Source organism: Macrobrachium nipponense, chromosome 4 (assembly GCF_015104395.2).
Source record: "Macrobrachium nipponense isolate FS-2020 chromosome 4, ASM1510439v2, whole genome shotgun sequence".
NCBI lineage: Eukaryota > Metazoa > Arthropoda > Malacostraca > Decapoda > Palaemonidae > Macrobrachium > Macrobrachium nipponense.
In genome coordinates this window covers 77710434-77725557 of record NC_061100.1, presented here as the reverse complement: position 1 = coordinate 77725557, position 15124 = coordinate 77710434, and the positions used below count along the sequence as shown (strand labels likewise).

The following is a 15124-nucleotide window of genomic DNA, read 5'->3' as shown; positions in this document are numbered from 1 at the left end:
CTAAAGAATAAGTGGGTAAAAACCCACCTGCCTAACAGACCTAGGCCAAGAAACATGCATGCATGAACACTGAGCTAAGACATAGAGGCATAGGATTTCCTAAAAGTACGATGTGATAAAATAAATGATAAAATAGCAGCACATTTTGCACCATGCTTAATGTAATCATAATAAGAATCATAGATACTGCACATTAATAGCGACAACGGTATGGAAGACCGAAGGAGCTAGCAAATAAACATGAGGCGAGCCGGCATGGCGAGCCCGAGGCCAGACAAGGAGGTGCCGTTAATAAACCTAAAAAACGGTTGAAAACGGATCCTGACTGGCTAAAATTATGTGTAACCTTTCGGCAGTACTTAACTTAGCTGCGGCGATAGCTTGGAACTCCATGATGGCAGGTAAATCCAGAAAAGAAAAGCACAAACACAGAGCTCAAAAATTCATGTGCGTGCGAAATGTCGCTAACGAAAAGGATAGCCACAAGAGGCGCTGTTGTCGGCGTGGGTGGGTGAGTAGTAGTAGTTGCTGGCGCGACCTGTATACCAGCTCTCTCGGGGAGGGGAATTTTGATGGAGGAGAACTCTAAATGACAAGAGGTCCGTGGTAGTGGTCTCACTCACCCCAGTACCATACCGACACCCTCTTTTTATTTAGGGTGAGCGAGTTAGGATACTCTGACATCCCCCTCTTTTATTTTTCTCTGGTAATGTTAGTATCATTTACCTAGAAATATGAACTGAAGGGATATATTTCACGAAGCGACACGGACTGAGCCCAGAAATGACTATTGACAACCTGTTGTGGGGCCTCTTTTACAAGGCAATCATAATTTTATGAAGTTATAATATAATAAAAATATAATAAATGAATTTATTATATTTTGTAAAATTGTACTAATTACAGATCACACAATATCAAAACAGATAAGAAATAAAATTAGTAACAAATTCCGAGCATATTTGATGTAAAATATTTGCATAAATTTACAGAGAATGAAGATGCAGTAGCTTTTTTGGCTTTACATATGATTTTTCTCATTTTCCTTCCACTTTTCTTTGTGAAATTACATTTATAAATGACATATTATCATAACAGATAAGAACTATAACCAACAGCAACCCCTTGGTATATTTATGAGCAAATTTACAAGAAGACGTCATGTGAGACAGAGAAGGCAGTATCCTCCCTTGAAGTCAAAACCAAAACTAAACCCTGAGCTGCCCAATCTCTCATCTTATCCAGTCTAAAAGTTGCCATTAGTAGTGAATTTATGGGCTATAGAAATAGTGGCCCCTCTTTCCTGCCAGATTCCCCTCAAATTGTAGGTGCGTAATATATTGCTTCTCCCAAAGATCAATCCGTCCATCACCCACAACCTGTTATTACTACTCCTGAGAGCCTATCCATCCTTGAGGGGTTATCTATCAGGTAAGGAACCAACAATCATTTCAACTAAATGCCAGCAGTTTTTTCTGTTTTTCATTACCAAGCAATTACATAAAGCCCTCCTGCCTCCCCTCACATGGAGGTAAAGGGTTTAACAACTCACCTTTGCTAGGTTGGTTCCTCTCTACCCCGGTAGTGGGAGGGGTGGGGCAGGTCACCTAGCCAAGTAAAATAGCCCTACCATGAATTTTCAAAAGTAGCTGCCAATAGATAGTGAAACTATATCTGTGAAATGACTTGGCAAGTATATACAGAAAATCTCATTTGATGATAAAAAATAATTTTGGAATAGTAAATTGGATTTGCATCAGTAATGGCTATGTTATAATATATTCTAAAAAGAAAGAAAGCATTTTATTTTGTACAACAGTTAATTTTCATGCTCCATTTTTTATATTTCTTTTTCAGGTTGTCAAGTTAGCTCCTCAGCATGCAGAAGCACGATTAACATTATCTTCCATTCAGCAGTCTTTAGGAAAATTAGATGAAGCCCTTCTTATCCTTAACCAAGAAAGTGATAAGGAGCCATTAGATTCTCAGTTATTGTATCAACGATGTAAAATTCTTTTAGATCAGGACCTTATTGATGACTTTATTAATGCTGCTAAGTTGCTGTTTCGCAGGCATTTTATTCATATTCGGTAAGTTTTGTATTTCATCTAAATGGTAAACAGTGCAAAAGTTGAATAAGAGAATGATAGTTAAGAAATTACAAGCTAATAACAGTATAGTTTGGGAGTTTGTTTATGTAATATACTAGTATAAAAGGGAAAATAGTAGGCCGTATTTAAATGCAGCAAACTTGGAAAAGAGAAATTAGAGCAGGTTAGTGAGACCAGGTAATTCTGGTGATAGCATATGCTTCAACTAGATCAAATTTTCTTTAGTTCTTTCTAATATGACTTTTGTTAGGAATATACTGATATTTTTTAGGACTGAATAAAATTTAGTATATTCACCCTTATGTTTCAGAATGCCATAATCAAACATTGCTGGTAGAAGTTGAATCACAATTATGGCAAGAGTTCAAACTTTATCACCTTTCATTGAATATTTACCTTTCACTCATTGTTTACATGTAAGTAGTATAGGGGTATGATTGGCTAACATACATGTAGGGAGTAAAGGGGTTTGATTGGCTAACAGATCTCCATGGCATCTCAGCTAATCAATCAGGTTCTAGTTGCATTCTTTCTGAGAACGAAGAAATCTTTTGCTCAAGAATTTGCCAAGAAGGATGATAAAAATTTCCATTATTCAACAAAATATTTTCTTTTGAATGAATAACTGTGAATGCTTAATTATATTATTTCTGGGCTCAGCTCGTGTCGCTGCGCGAAATATCCTTTAATCTATTATTTCTAGGGTAAATGTACTAACACATACCAGAGAATAAATAAATAAAGAAAAAGGTCAGTATAACTGACTCGCTCACCCTCCCAGAGGGTGTCGGTATGAACACTATGGCGAGTGAGACCACTACCACGAGCCAAAAACCAATAGAATTCTCCCACTACAAAATCCCCCAAGAGGAGAGCCGACCCACAGAGTGGGCAGCACCTACTACTACTACTCCATCCCATGCTGCCGACTGCTGCGCCTCTGGTGGCCATCCTTTTCAGTTAGCGCACACGATACACACGTGCCATTTTCTTCTCTGTGTTTTTGTGCCCTTTCCTTTGGATTTTATTACCATGGAGCGTGCAGCCATCGCAGCAGCTAAGTTAAGTACTCAGTGTTTTATTGCTAATTGGTTTTTTTTTCCGGCCCTGAGCACGTATTTGCCGTTTTGTTTTTAGGTATAAATACGAACTCTAGTCGAAGCATGGCAGCATGGTTCTGCCTCGTGGTGGGTCCGTTCTGGGTCGCCCATACCCAGAACATCCCCTTGCTTATGTACGCTCTATTTTATTATCCGCTTTGTTTAGGGTACGGTCTACACGGTTTTGTCATGCATGCATGTCTTTTACCTTATGTAGGCTCTTCCATCCAGACCCTAGCCACGGCTCTTTAGTATCGGCCTCGGCTAGCTTTGAGTGGTAGACTTGCCTTCGGGTTAGTCGTACACTCCTGGATTTTTTCTCCTACTATATTGTTTTCTTTCTTTCATTTTATTATTCATTTGTATTATTTATGTGATATTTGTTAGGTTAGTTAGGCGTCTGGCTTGCTTAGCCTAGGTCACGGCCCATTGGGCCTATATGTTACCGCTCTTCAGCTCGGTTGCTTCCCGATAGCATCTCTCTGATCAGTTGGTTATGTTTCTAGGCTTAGTTGTTGTTCTTATCGCCCCGTGGTCACTACGTGATCACGAGGCAGCCAGACGCCTGTCCAGTCACCTTTCCCCCCTCCCGCTCTTCCATAGGGTCGGGGGGGGTGGGTAGGCCTGCCCATGCTCGCTCCCACATACCCGACCGCCTGCCCTCCCTCTCTCCACCCCCCCAGGCGGAGGGGTAGAGGGACGGGACAGACCCAGACTGGACTCGACCTCTCCGGCTTCTCGGTCCGGTCGGGTGGTAAGGTGGGGGGGACTGGCCTTTCCCCCCTCCATTACTACCCCGTCGCTCCGTTACTAGCCCGAGTCTGTATGTCCCTTGCTCTTACCACCTTTACTAGGGCTCCTTTACCACCCCGGAGACCTGGCATCCAGCAGAAAGGTGCTAGTCTACCCCACGGGGTGGACCGGAACATACAGGCGGTCCCGTCTAACCTCTCCGTTTCACTGAGTTATACACTCCGCCACGCACTGGACTTAGTCCGGTACGTTCGAGTTTTTAGGTTTAAGATCTATTATGTTAAACTATTAAGTTTATCTTAAGTACCTTAAACCATCCCCCCTCCCTTCGTGTTTCACCGGATCCCTCTGGGGTTATAGCCTATTCAGGCGATTAAGGGAGGGGTTATGCCCAAATTTTTTCCGAGCTCCGTCATGCAACGGAGTTCTTCTGTCCTTTAGCCTGTAAGTGATAGTCTTTAAGATACTCATGTGTCTTTTCACTTACAGACCACCAACTGTGAGCATCCGGGATGCGCCGCCACACTTCAGGACCCATGTTGACACGAAATTTTGCCGGTCCCATGCTCCATGCGCGACTCCGCAACGGGGGGGGGGACATCCAGGTCTGGTACCATGAAACGTGTACCATCTGTTACGATCTGGTGCCAGCTTTTAGACGGGGTAAGTATTCCATCTCCGGTAGCTGGTCCTCATCTGTTATAGTGCTTAAGTTTTACATCAATCACTCTAACTTAAGGTAAATTCAAGGGGTCCTATAGCCCCTATAATTTTAAGTTACGCTTTAAGTAATTAGCTTAGTTTTAAGTTATTCTTAAATCTAATCAATACCCTCTCTTCCAGGCGCCGGCCGTGAGGGATACTGCACTGGCAACCCTGCGGGCCTGGGTCGGCGGTTTCGGGAAGAACGCCGCCAAGGGTATGCCCTACATCCTGGAGAAGAGGTTGGCGGTACTAATCCCCCTTTTTTTTTTTCCCCCCCGGAGGCAAGGCGACAGGCTACGTCGACCCAGTAGAGGCGGCCCCGACTATCGCTTTCATCCAGCAACAGCTGGCTGCCTCGTTGACGGACCAAGGCCAGGACATCTCTCGAAGTCGCGACGCTGGATATAATGTAGAACCTATGGTAGGTGTGGACGACCTGTTGGTCGAGGTAGGTAAGTTGGACACCCAAGGTATACCCTTGGGTGCAACTGCTTCTTCTACTCCTGCAACCTCTCCATCCTTCCAAGGCTTTACGGGTAACGAATTATATACTTCTCCTGACGCTTCAGTTAGACCCAAGGTCAAGAGTCAAACAGTGAAATCCTTGACGAAGACGTCGTCGTCATCTAAGAAGACGGCTTAGGCGTCATCCTCTTCTCATAAGTCTCGGCTAGGAATCCCGGAGCAGAGAGATCCAAAGCTTCTGGGTCCGGCTCTAAGTCCTCGAGGAGTAATCCTCCAGAGAGAGATCTCACACTCCAGCGGAGTCGTCAGTTCCGCTACCCTTGGTTCCAGTTCAGAGCCACCCCTCCACCTCCGCAGCAGCTCCGGCTTTGGACTCCAATGCTGGTCTGTTACAACAGGTGGGCGACCTGGTTGGGTCTCTGAAAAGTAGCATGGAACAAATGATCTCTCGGTTGTCGGATAGGATTACCTCTCAAGACAACATTATAGCCGGACTGAGCCAAGCTCCTCTAGCCTCTCCTCCACCTTTCAACACAGGTGGAGCCCAGCTTCCCCCGTATGACTCTCTACCTCCGTTCTCAATGAACAACCCTTGGAGAGTAGCGTCATACGCCCCCTTCCAAGACTGGACTCATTTCTATCCCGGAATGTGGGAACTCGGAGGATCGAGGACTTCGAGTTCTACCCGGAAGACCTTCAGCCTCCGTTCATCGGCTACGCCAGGCTCACCGCCTCAGCCATGACTCGGGATGAGAAAGTACCAAAGGAGACAGTCCTCTATTCGCGTGACCAGGCTCAGAGAGAATGGCTCAGGTGTCTAGAGGACATGGATTGTTCCAATACGAAAATCCAACCTTTCAAGAGTCCGTTCACGATCTTTACGATGGATGAGAGTACCCCGCTCCCTTTCCTGACAAAGATCGCGACATCTACCATTCCAGCGGCCCAGAAGGGGACCCCCATGCCGCAACTGAAGGAAGCAGATCCTACATCTCCGTTACTTCCTTCAGCCGGAGAATTGTGGGAAGACTTACCTAACACCTTCTCAGCTGCAAACTCAAACCGGACTGTGCTATGGAGCAGTTGGTGAGAAGCTACCTAGGCTTCCATATAGCCTTATTCAGGCAGAATTTGACGCCAAATCGCGGTTAGCCAGGTCTATTAATTCCATGGCTATGACCGAGGTGGCTACCATAGCCTATGGGTCAGAACCGCTCTTCAAGCTTCTTACTAAATCCTTGACTCAAACGGTACAGTCAGATATGTTTGAGTTTGCCACTGCTAGGTACGAATTGTAGGAAACATGTCCTACAAGAAGCAACTATTCGGCACGAGCCGAATAGGTTACTTGCGTCAAGCATCTGGGAGCAGACCTCTTCCCAGAAGCGATGGTGAAGGAAGTTCAGTCAGAGGCTACGAGATTGAACCAGAGCCTTAAGGACCGGTTGGGGTCTTACGGCCAAGAGACGACAAGATCTAGCAGCTAGGGGTAAGGGTCAACAGGACCTAGACCGTTTCCAGCCCTACCAGAAAAAGCAGCCACGTTTTCTCAGCAAGTTCCGGCTGTTCCCTTGATGCAAACAGCCCAACCTTCCACCTCAAAGGCTCAATCACAGCCGATTTACGTTATCTCCCCTCAGCCTCAGCCCTCCAACCTCTTACGCCCTCTTCCAGCTTACAACCAAGCCTTCGAGAGTCAAGCTTCACAGAAGTATGACCGCTCGGTAAGGAGGCGAGGTAAGCGATCCTTTCGTGGGAGAGTATCGGGAGGTCCCTTTAATAGGGGAAAACATTTCAGGGAGGCCGAGGAGGCTACCAGAACCAATGAGGAATTTCAGGTAGGAGGGAGGCTGTTTTTCACTTTCGCCACCGGTGAACTTCAGCAAGTGGGCTCAGAGCATTGTGTCAAAAGGCCTGGGTTGGAGCTGGTTAACAAACCCACCCCCATCCAGACCTTTCCGCCAACTTCCTTCCAAGGAATTGTCGGAGTATGCGGAGGATCTCCTTCAGAAAGGAGCTATAGCGAGAGTCAAAGGTTAAAATTTCAAGGACGCTTGTTCCAGCGGTGCCAAAGAAAGGCTCACAAAAAAGAAGGGTAATCTTAGACTTGTCCGCTTAAACTTAGCCATTCGCTGCGACAAGTTCAAGATGCTCACGATCTCGCAGGTGCGGACCTTACTTCCCCGTGGGGCCGTCACCACCTCTATCGATCTTACAGACGCTTACTATCATATCCCTATTGCAAGACACTTCCGTCCGTATCTGGGCTTCAAGATAGGAGACCAGACATTCTCCTTCAAAGTAGTTCCTTTCGGGCTCAACGTAGCACCCAGGGTGTTTACGAAGCTGGCGGAAGTAGTAGTTCAACAACTCAGATCGCAAGGGATTATGGTAGTAGCGTATCTCGACGATTGGTTGATCTGGGCTTCAACAGTCGAGGAATGCAACAGAGCAACACTGAAAGTAATTCAGTTCCTGGAATATCTAGGCTTCAAGATAAACAGGACCAAGTCAAGACTCACCCCAGAGTCAAACTTTCAGTGGCTAGGCATTCAATGGAATCTATCCTCCCATACTCTGTCGATTCCATCATCCAAAAGAAAAGAAATAGCGAAGTCAGTCAAGCAATTTCTGAGTCACAAACTGGCATCAAGAAGATCCCAGGAAAGGATCTTGGGTTCTCTCCAGTTTGCATCAGTGACAAACATCTTAATGAAAGCCAAACTGAAAGACCTAACCAGAATCTGGCGCTCACGAGCAAATGTCAGGTCCAGGGACAAAGTTATTCCTCAGTCTCCCTCTGATTCTAAAGAATCGACTCCGGCCGTGGGCGAAAGTCAAGAACTTGTCGGTGTCAGTGCCCCTTCAGTTTCCTCCACCAGGGATCACCATCCACACAGACGCGTCGTTAAGCGGTTGGGGAGGATATTCTCAGTTCAAAAAGGTTCAAGGAACGTGGTCACCTCAGTTCCGTCAGTTCCATATAAACGTACTGGAAGCAATGGCAGTGTTCTTGACTCTAAAAAAGTTACGCCCGCCAAAGTACTCCCACCAATAAAGCTAGTCCTGGACAGCGCAGTGGTGGTACATTGTGTAAACAGAGGAGGCTCCAAGTCACGTCATCTAAATCATGTCATGATAGCCATCTTCTCCCTGGCGGACAAGTTCAGTTGGCATCTCTCCTCCACTCATATAGCTGGAGTGAGACAAACGTCATAGCAGATGCTCTATCCCGATCAGTACCTCTAGAGTCGGAATGGTCACTGGACAACAGTTCGTTCCAATGGATTCTTCAGAGAGTTCCAGGTCTAGAGGTGGATAGTTTCGCATCTCAAGCGAACCACAAACTCCCGTGTTATGTGGCCCCCAACCTGGACCCTCTGGCCTATGCCACGGACGCCCTGGCTCTAGACTGGAACAACTGGGAGAAGATTTATGTCTTTCCTCCGGTGAATCTTCTCATGAAAGTCTTAAACAAACTCAGGACATTCAAGGGTCAGTGGCTCTAGTAGCCCAGACTGGCCGAAGAGCAATTGGTACCCTCTTATTCTGGAACTGGGTCTTCGCCCTCTTCGGATCCCCAATCCCAGGCTCTCCCAGTCAGTACAAACGAAGACTGTGTTCGCTTCCTCAGGATGCTCAAAACCCTAACTTTATGGATTTCATGAAGTTTGCAGCAAAAAGGGATGCGAATATTGACCCTCAGAATATTCTCTTCTTGGAATCAGATAAAGAGATTCAACTTTGAGACAGTATGATGCTGCTGTCAAAAAGTTAGCAACCTTCCTGAAAGAATCAGATATTAGAATCATGACAATCAATTCAGCTATATCCTTTTTCAGATCCTTATTTGAAAAAGGCTTAGCAGCTAGCACAATTACGACAAACAAGTCAGCCTTGAAAAGATTTTTCAATTTGGGTTCAACATAGACTTGACAGATTCCTACTTCTCGTCTATTCCCAAGGCATGTGCTAGACTTAGACCTTCGTAAGGCCTACGTCAGTATCATGGTTCTTAAACGATGTTTTAAAGCTGGCTTCAGAAACCAATAATGACACATGTTTCGTTTATAATGCTCTTAAGAAAAACCCTATTTTTATTAAGCTTGGCCTCAGGAGCTAGAATTTCAGAACTGTCGGCGTTATCCAGAGATCCGGATCATATTCAGTTCCTTCCCACAGGGGAAGTGCTACTTTCTCCGGAACGTAGCTTTTATAGCAAAGAATGAAGATCCTTTGATGAGGTGGGAACCATAGGAAGGTACTACCCCTTCCACAAGATCTATCTCTTTGCCCAGTTTTCAGCCTTACGAGCCTTTCTATCTAGGACCTCCTCATCCTCATCGGGTCCTCTCTTTAAGAGAGAAAAAGGTGGCACTTTATCTATTAAAGGCATCAGGCACAAATCCTGTACTTCATTAAACAAGCCAATCCTGACTCTTTCCCAAAAGCACATGATGTCAAGGGCAGTAGCCACCTCAATTAACTATTTCCAACATATGAACTTCGATGAGTTGAAAAAGTATACTGGATGGAAATCGCCGACAGTGTTCAAACGTCATTACTTAAAGTCCTTGGAAGCTCTGAAATTTTTTCAGCAGTTGCAGCGGGGAACATAGTTTCCCCTGACTCTGACTAATCTTTAGTAGAAGATCCAGTCCTCCTTTCTACCTGCCTCACCCAACAGTTCGTCTATTCCTGCCTTGTTCATTTACGATCACCTTGTGTCTTAGCTGCTTTTATGATGATGTAGTGGGTGTCCCTTATTTTTTTGCTAGGGACACTCACATTTGATGGTGATTATTGATCTCGTGGATGTCCGTCTCCTTATTTTTATGCATAGGAGATACATCTTATTATAATGGTTACGGGTTTTGTATATTAAGTCATATACATTCCTTTATATATTATTACTGTTGAGTTTGTTTTATTCAACTTTTATGTTAATTGCTTAGAATGTTTTGATACATAGCTTTACACAGATACCATTTTGTACATATATGACATATTTCTCCTGTATATTGTATATTACCCTAAGTTAAGAAATATTATTAGAATTAAGTGTAATTTAAGCAATATTTCTATTTTGTATCACTGTGTATATGTATCCTTATTAGGCGAATTATATTCGTTTATTTTTATTTTATCTTTTATTTGAGACCTCTTTGTATTTTGTTGAATTCTTACAATCTTGGGCTATTTCTCTGGTACGATTTCGCGCAGCGACACGAGCTGAGCCCAGAAAAGGGATTTTGACGTAGGAAAAATCTATTCTGGGCGATTGGCTCGTGTCGCCAGCGAATCCCGCCTACCCATCCCATCGCCAAGATTGTCTGCTAACTTCAGGATGGCCACCAGAGGCGCAGCAGTCGGCAGCATGGGATGGAGTAGTAGTAGTAGGTGCTGCCCACTCTGTGGGTCGGCTCTCCTCTTGGGGGATTTTGTAGTGGGAGAATTCTATTGGTTTTTGGCTCGTGGTATGTCTCACTCGCCATAGTGTTCATACCGACACCCTCTGGGAGGGTGAGCGAGTCAGTTATACTGACCTTTTTCTTTATTTATTTATTCTCTGGTATGTGTTAGTACATTACCCTAGAAATAATAGATTAAAGGATATTTCGCTGGCGACACGAGCAATCGCCCAGAAATAGATTTTTCCTTACGTCAAAAAATCCCTTTTTCGTACGTTATTCAGTGTTAAAATAATAGAATGAGTACATTTATTAGAGTAATTTCTTTTGGTGGAAGATAAATGGAACTCCAGAAGTTTGCATTTGTTATTCAGAGATAAATATTTTTCTTTTTCTATGGGGTATGCAGACAGTTTGTTCTGGCATAATTCCTTTGTCAGTCACTGTTGTCTTTCATTCTTGAAGTGTGCAGCTGGTAAGTTACGGTATGCGTTACTTTTTATGATCGGTGGGGTATAAGGCTGAATTCAAGTAAAATAAGAACGCTATTGATTATTGATTATTGATTAGCAAATCTTGTATAGATTTTCCCCCCCCCCCCCCCCCCCCCCCCCCCCCCCCCATCAGGTGGACAGAACTTTGCTGAATGAGTCTGAAGCTTTAACTGTTCTAGGTGTAACTTTTGACATATATAACTTTTGAGAAACATCTAATGAAAGTGTTAGCAAATGCCACATGAAAGTTAGGTATTTTTCATAAAGCCTCATATATTTATAACTGGAAAAGTCAGTGCAGCCTGTTTTAGGTCATTTGTGCTTCCTCTACCAGAATACTGTTCTCTGGTGTGGATGTCTGCTTCTGCCAGAGATTTATCTAGTGGTTTGTGGTGGTAGGTTCTGTTTCCTGATATGTAGTATCAATTATAACTTGGGCCATCAATGCATGATCTCTTGTTTGTCACTTTTTCATAAGTTGTATTTCAACTGAGATCTTTCACATTCACTATTGATCCCTGATCCCCTTTGCCTGCTGAGAGAGAGCAACCAGATTTGCTGAGCAGCAGCACCAATTTGCAGTAAATGTGCCTCACTGTCAAACTTCTCAGCTCCAGGGGTGCTTTGTTCCTGACACTGTTGGACTGTGGAACAGCCTCCCATTCTTGAGCACTGTCAAAGCCTTGAACATGCAGTCTATAATACATTAACTAGTAATATGTAATATACATACATAAGAACTGTACATTCCATTATCTGATAATGGCATTACTTGAAGCACAAATTCAGTAACTTGTTAGTTAGTAGTCAGAATGTGCCCTTTTAATGCTAATTTTATACACTATGTACTTGCAAACTTTACTTTTGTAGTGAGTTTTTAAGAAGTTGATTGTGTCACTTAGAAAGACTTACAATGTAATTTTAAAAGTTTTTAGGATGTGTAGAATTCAGTATATTTAGGAAACGTACAAGTGAGTATACAGTGTTCCCCCGTATCCGCGTTCTCCGGATTCGCGGACTCACACATTCGCGGATTTTTCTTTGGAATCTATCTAGAAATTATTCGCGGACGGACTCGCCCATTCGCGGAATTTTCCGACGAAAATAATCACTAATTAGTGTATTTTGATGTTTATTTTCATGACTAAATACATTTTTATGATACAAAAATGATTTACTAATTTTCAAATATTAATTTTGATTAATACTGTATTAGTAAGTTTAATAAGTTTAAATGATATCACATAATAAAAATAATAATTCTCTCTCTCTCTCTCTCTCTACTACAAAGATGTATGTTTTTTTGTATGATTAAATAAATGATTTATTATTTTCATATTAATATTAATTTATACAGCAATAATATCAATTCATTAAAGAAAAAAATACCATAGTGAAATAGTAAGATTTTAGCTTATAAATTTAAAAAATTATGGAAGAACGAAGGCCAAATCCCAGTCAGATTCTTTCTCTAACTCAAGGTACTAAAACTCCGATATACATATCAAGTTAAGTGACCGAGGGGGAAGGAGCTGATTTGTGGCTGCCATCACTGGGCATGAATTTCCACCCCCCTCTCTCTCTCTCTCTCTCTCTCTCTCTCTATCTCTCTCTCTCTCTCTCTCTCTCTCTCTCTCTCTCTTTTACTGAGATGAGAGATTTTTATGGTACATATATGCGTAATATGTTTATTATATTTTCAAATAATAATAATAATAACTGTAATTACAAAAATCATATGTGAAAGTATTTTACAAATACTACGATAATCTCTCTCTCTCTCTCTCTCTCTCTCTCTTAAAGCGATGTATGAATATAAATTCATTAAAGAAAATACTAAAGTGAATTAGCAAGATTTTAGTTTATAAATAAAAAGAATTACGTAAGAAGAATGAAAGAAAATGCTCATTACCCAGCATCTCTCTCTCAGAATTCCAGTAGCAAGCCAAGTTGGCTGGGGTCCAACAACTGTGCTGCCATATCTTACGATAATGTAAACTCTCTCTCTCTCTCTCTCTCTCTCTCTCTTTTACTGAGATGAGAGAATTTCTATGGTACATGTGTATGTTTATTAATATTTTTGCATAATAATATAATAGTAATATAACTATATTCAAAATTCATATGTGATAGTATTTTAAAGAAGTACAATAATCTATCCACTTCACTCTTTTAAATAAGGACAACCCTCTCTCTCTCTCTCTCTCTCTCTCTCTCTCTCTCTCTCTCTCTCTCTCTCTCTCTCTCTCTCTCTCTCTCTCTCTCTGCTATTGGCTGTTTATATATTTCTAATGGTAAAATGTTTAAGATTACTTTAAAATGATATTAATAATACCAATTCAATGGTATATTTGATGTAGGATAATACTTTAAATAGACATTTGGTATTTGTGACTTCACATTTCTATTGTTCCATTGTAAAAAGAAAATGGATGTCTCAAATAGTAACAGTATGAAAGAAAACATGCATGACTGAATACTTATGGGGGGACTGAATTATTTTCACATACGTAACTAAGTCATTCAGTACGTACATAGTATGTATTTATTTTTAAACATAAATTTAAGATTTACTTTAAAATAGTATTAATAATATTTTCAAAGATTAATATGAACCATAATAGGATATTTTATGTATATTTGATGAAGGATGGTCTTAAAGGGATACTTTGGTATTTGCATGTTTAGGATAGGGGTTTATGAGCATTTTTAGAGGGGGTTCCAAACATTCGCGGATTTTAACTATTCGCGGGGGGGGTCTGGTACACATCCCCCGCGAATATGGGGGGACCACTGTATTTAAGAAACTTTTTACCTTACAACATATACCTTAAACTTTTGTTAAATGACAAAATCTTGAGTTTAAATGACTTATAATCTTTCTCACAGAGATCGTGATGAAGCTGAAGCTATGTTGAATAACAAGAAGTTGAGCAACAAGCATGAGGCAATACGTGACCTTAGAAAATCAAAAGGAGAAAGTTTAGAGGATAATGGTCCTACATATACTGGGCCAGAGGTCCCTATGGAGGACCAGTGGGAACTTTTTGTTACAGTATGCAATATATTACATGAAAAATCCAGGTAAGTGCATTCATTTTTGTCATATAGTATTTTCACAAGTAATCATGTATTCTGTGAAGAGCAGGAGAAACAAACACAAGAAGGAACAATGTTACTTCACATGATGTGTCTTGACTTTAAAATTATGACCCATTTGAAAGTAAAAGAGCCATATTACTCATGAATGATTTACTAATTTTCAAATATTAATATTGATTAATACTGTATTAAGTTTAATAAGATTAAATTATATCATATAATAGAAATAATCATTCCCTCTCTCTTTCTCTCTCTCTCCCTCTCTCTCTTACAGAGATGTCTGTTGTTTTGTATGATAAATAAATGATTTAATAATTTTAAAATGCAGGCGGTTAACTATGCATTCACTTAGCGGCAAATCAGTTTTATGGCTGTCTTAAAAAATATTCATTAAAAAATAAGGCATTTTAAGGTATTTTTACGGCACAATTTTCGGTTAACAGCGCCGCCAGCACCTATGTGTCTATCGAGTTCATACATTTGTAGAAATGCCGTTCAGACCGTAAAGGTTATGCAAATGATATTAACAAATTTTATGGAGTGTTATTACATAGGTATTAGGGTAAAATATATGCCTCTGACGCTGTTCTATGCCGAAAATATCGAGTTACATAAGTGCAAATTTAGCTATGGATGTGTCGATTTATAAATGATCATGCTTTTATGTTTAAAATGTGTATGAAAGTGTATTACGTATAGGGTATTTTTATTTCTGCACAGAAATGTGGTACAAAGGCAGCTTTTGAAACTGCCCTTCACGTTATCAAAGACAATATTTTTTCATGTTCATTCTTGTGAGCCGACGCTTGCTGCTCTTACGAAAGTATAGAGTTAAAAAAGTGCAAATTTAGCGATCGATATGTTGATTTTATAAATGTTCATGCTTTTATGTTTAAAATATGTATGAAAATGTAATACATATAGGGTATTTTTATTTCTGTGCAGAAATATGATACTAAGGCAGCTTTTGAAACTGCCCTTCA

General features: G+C 41.5%; 1 protein-coding gene across 1 annotated transcript in view; it reads left to right on the top strand.

The window, feature by feature from the left end:
• LOC135210964 (general transcription factor 3C polypeptide 3-like) overlaps nucleotides 1-15124 on the top strand; it is a 641134-nt gene that overhangs the window by 551677 nt on the left and 74333 nt on the right. The window contains exons 12-13 of the mRNA XM_064243945.1: nucleotides 1858-2090; nucleotides 13929-14123. Coding sequence (XP_064100015.1) covers nucleotides 1858-2090; nucleotides 13929-14123 — 428 coding nt within the window. The remainder of the gene's footprint in view (nucleotides 1-1857; nucleotides 2091-13928; nucleotides 14124-15124) is intronic.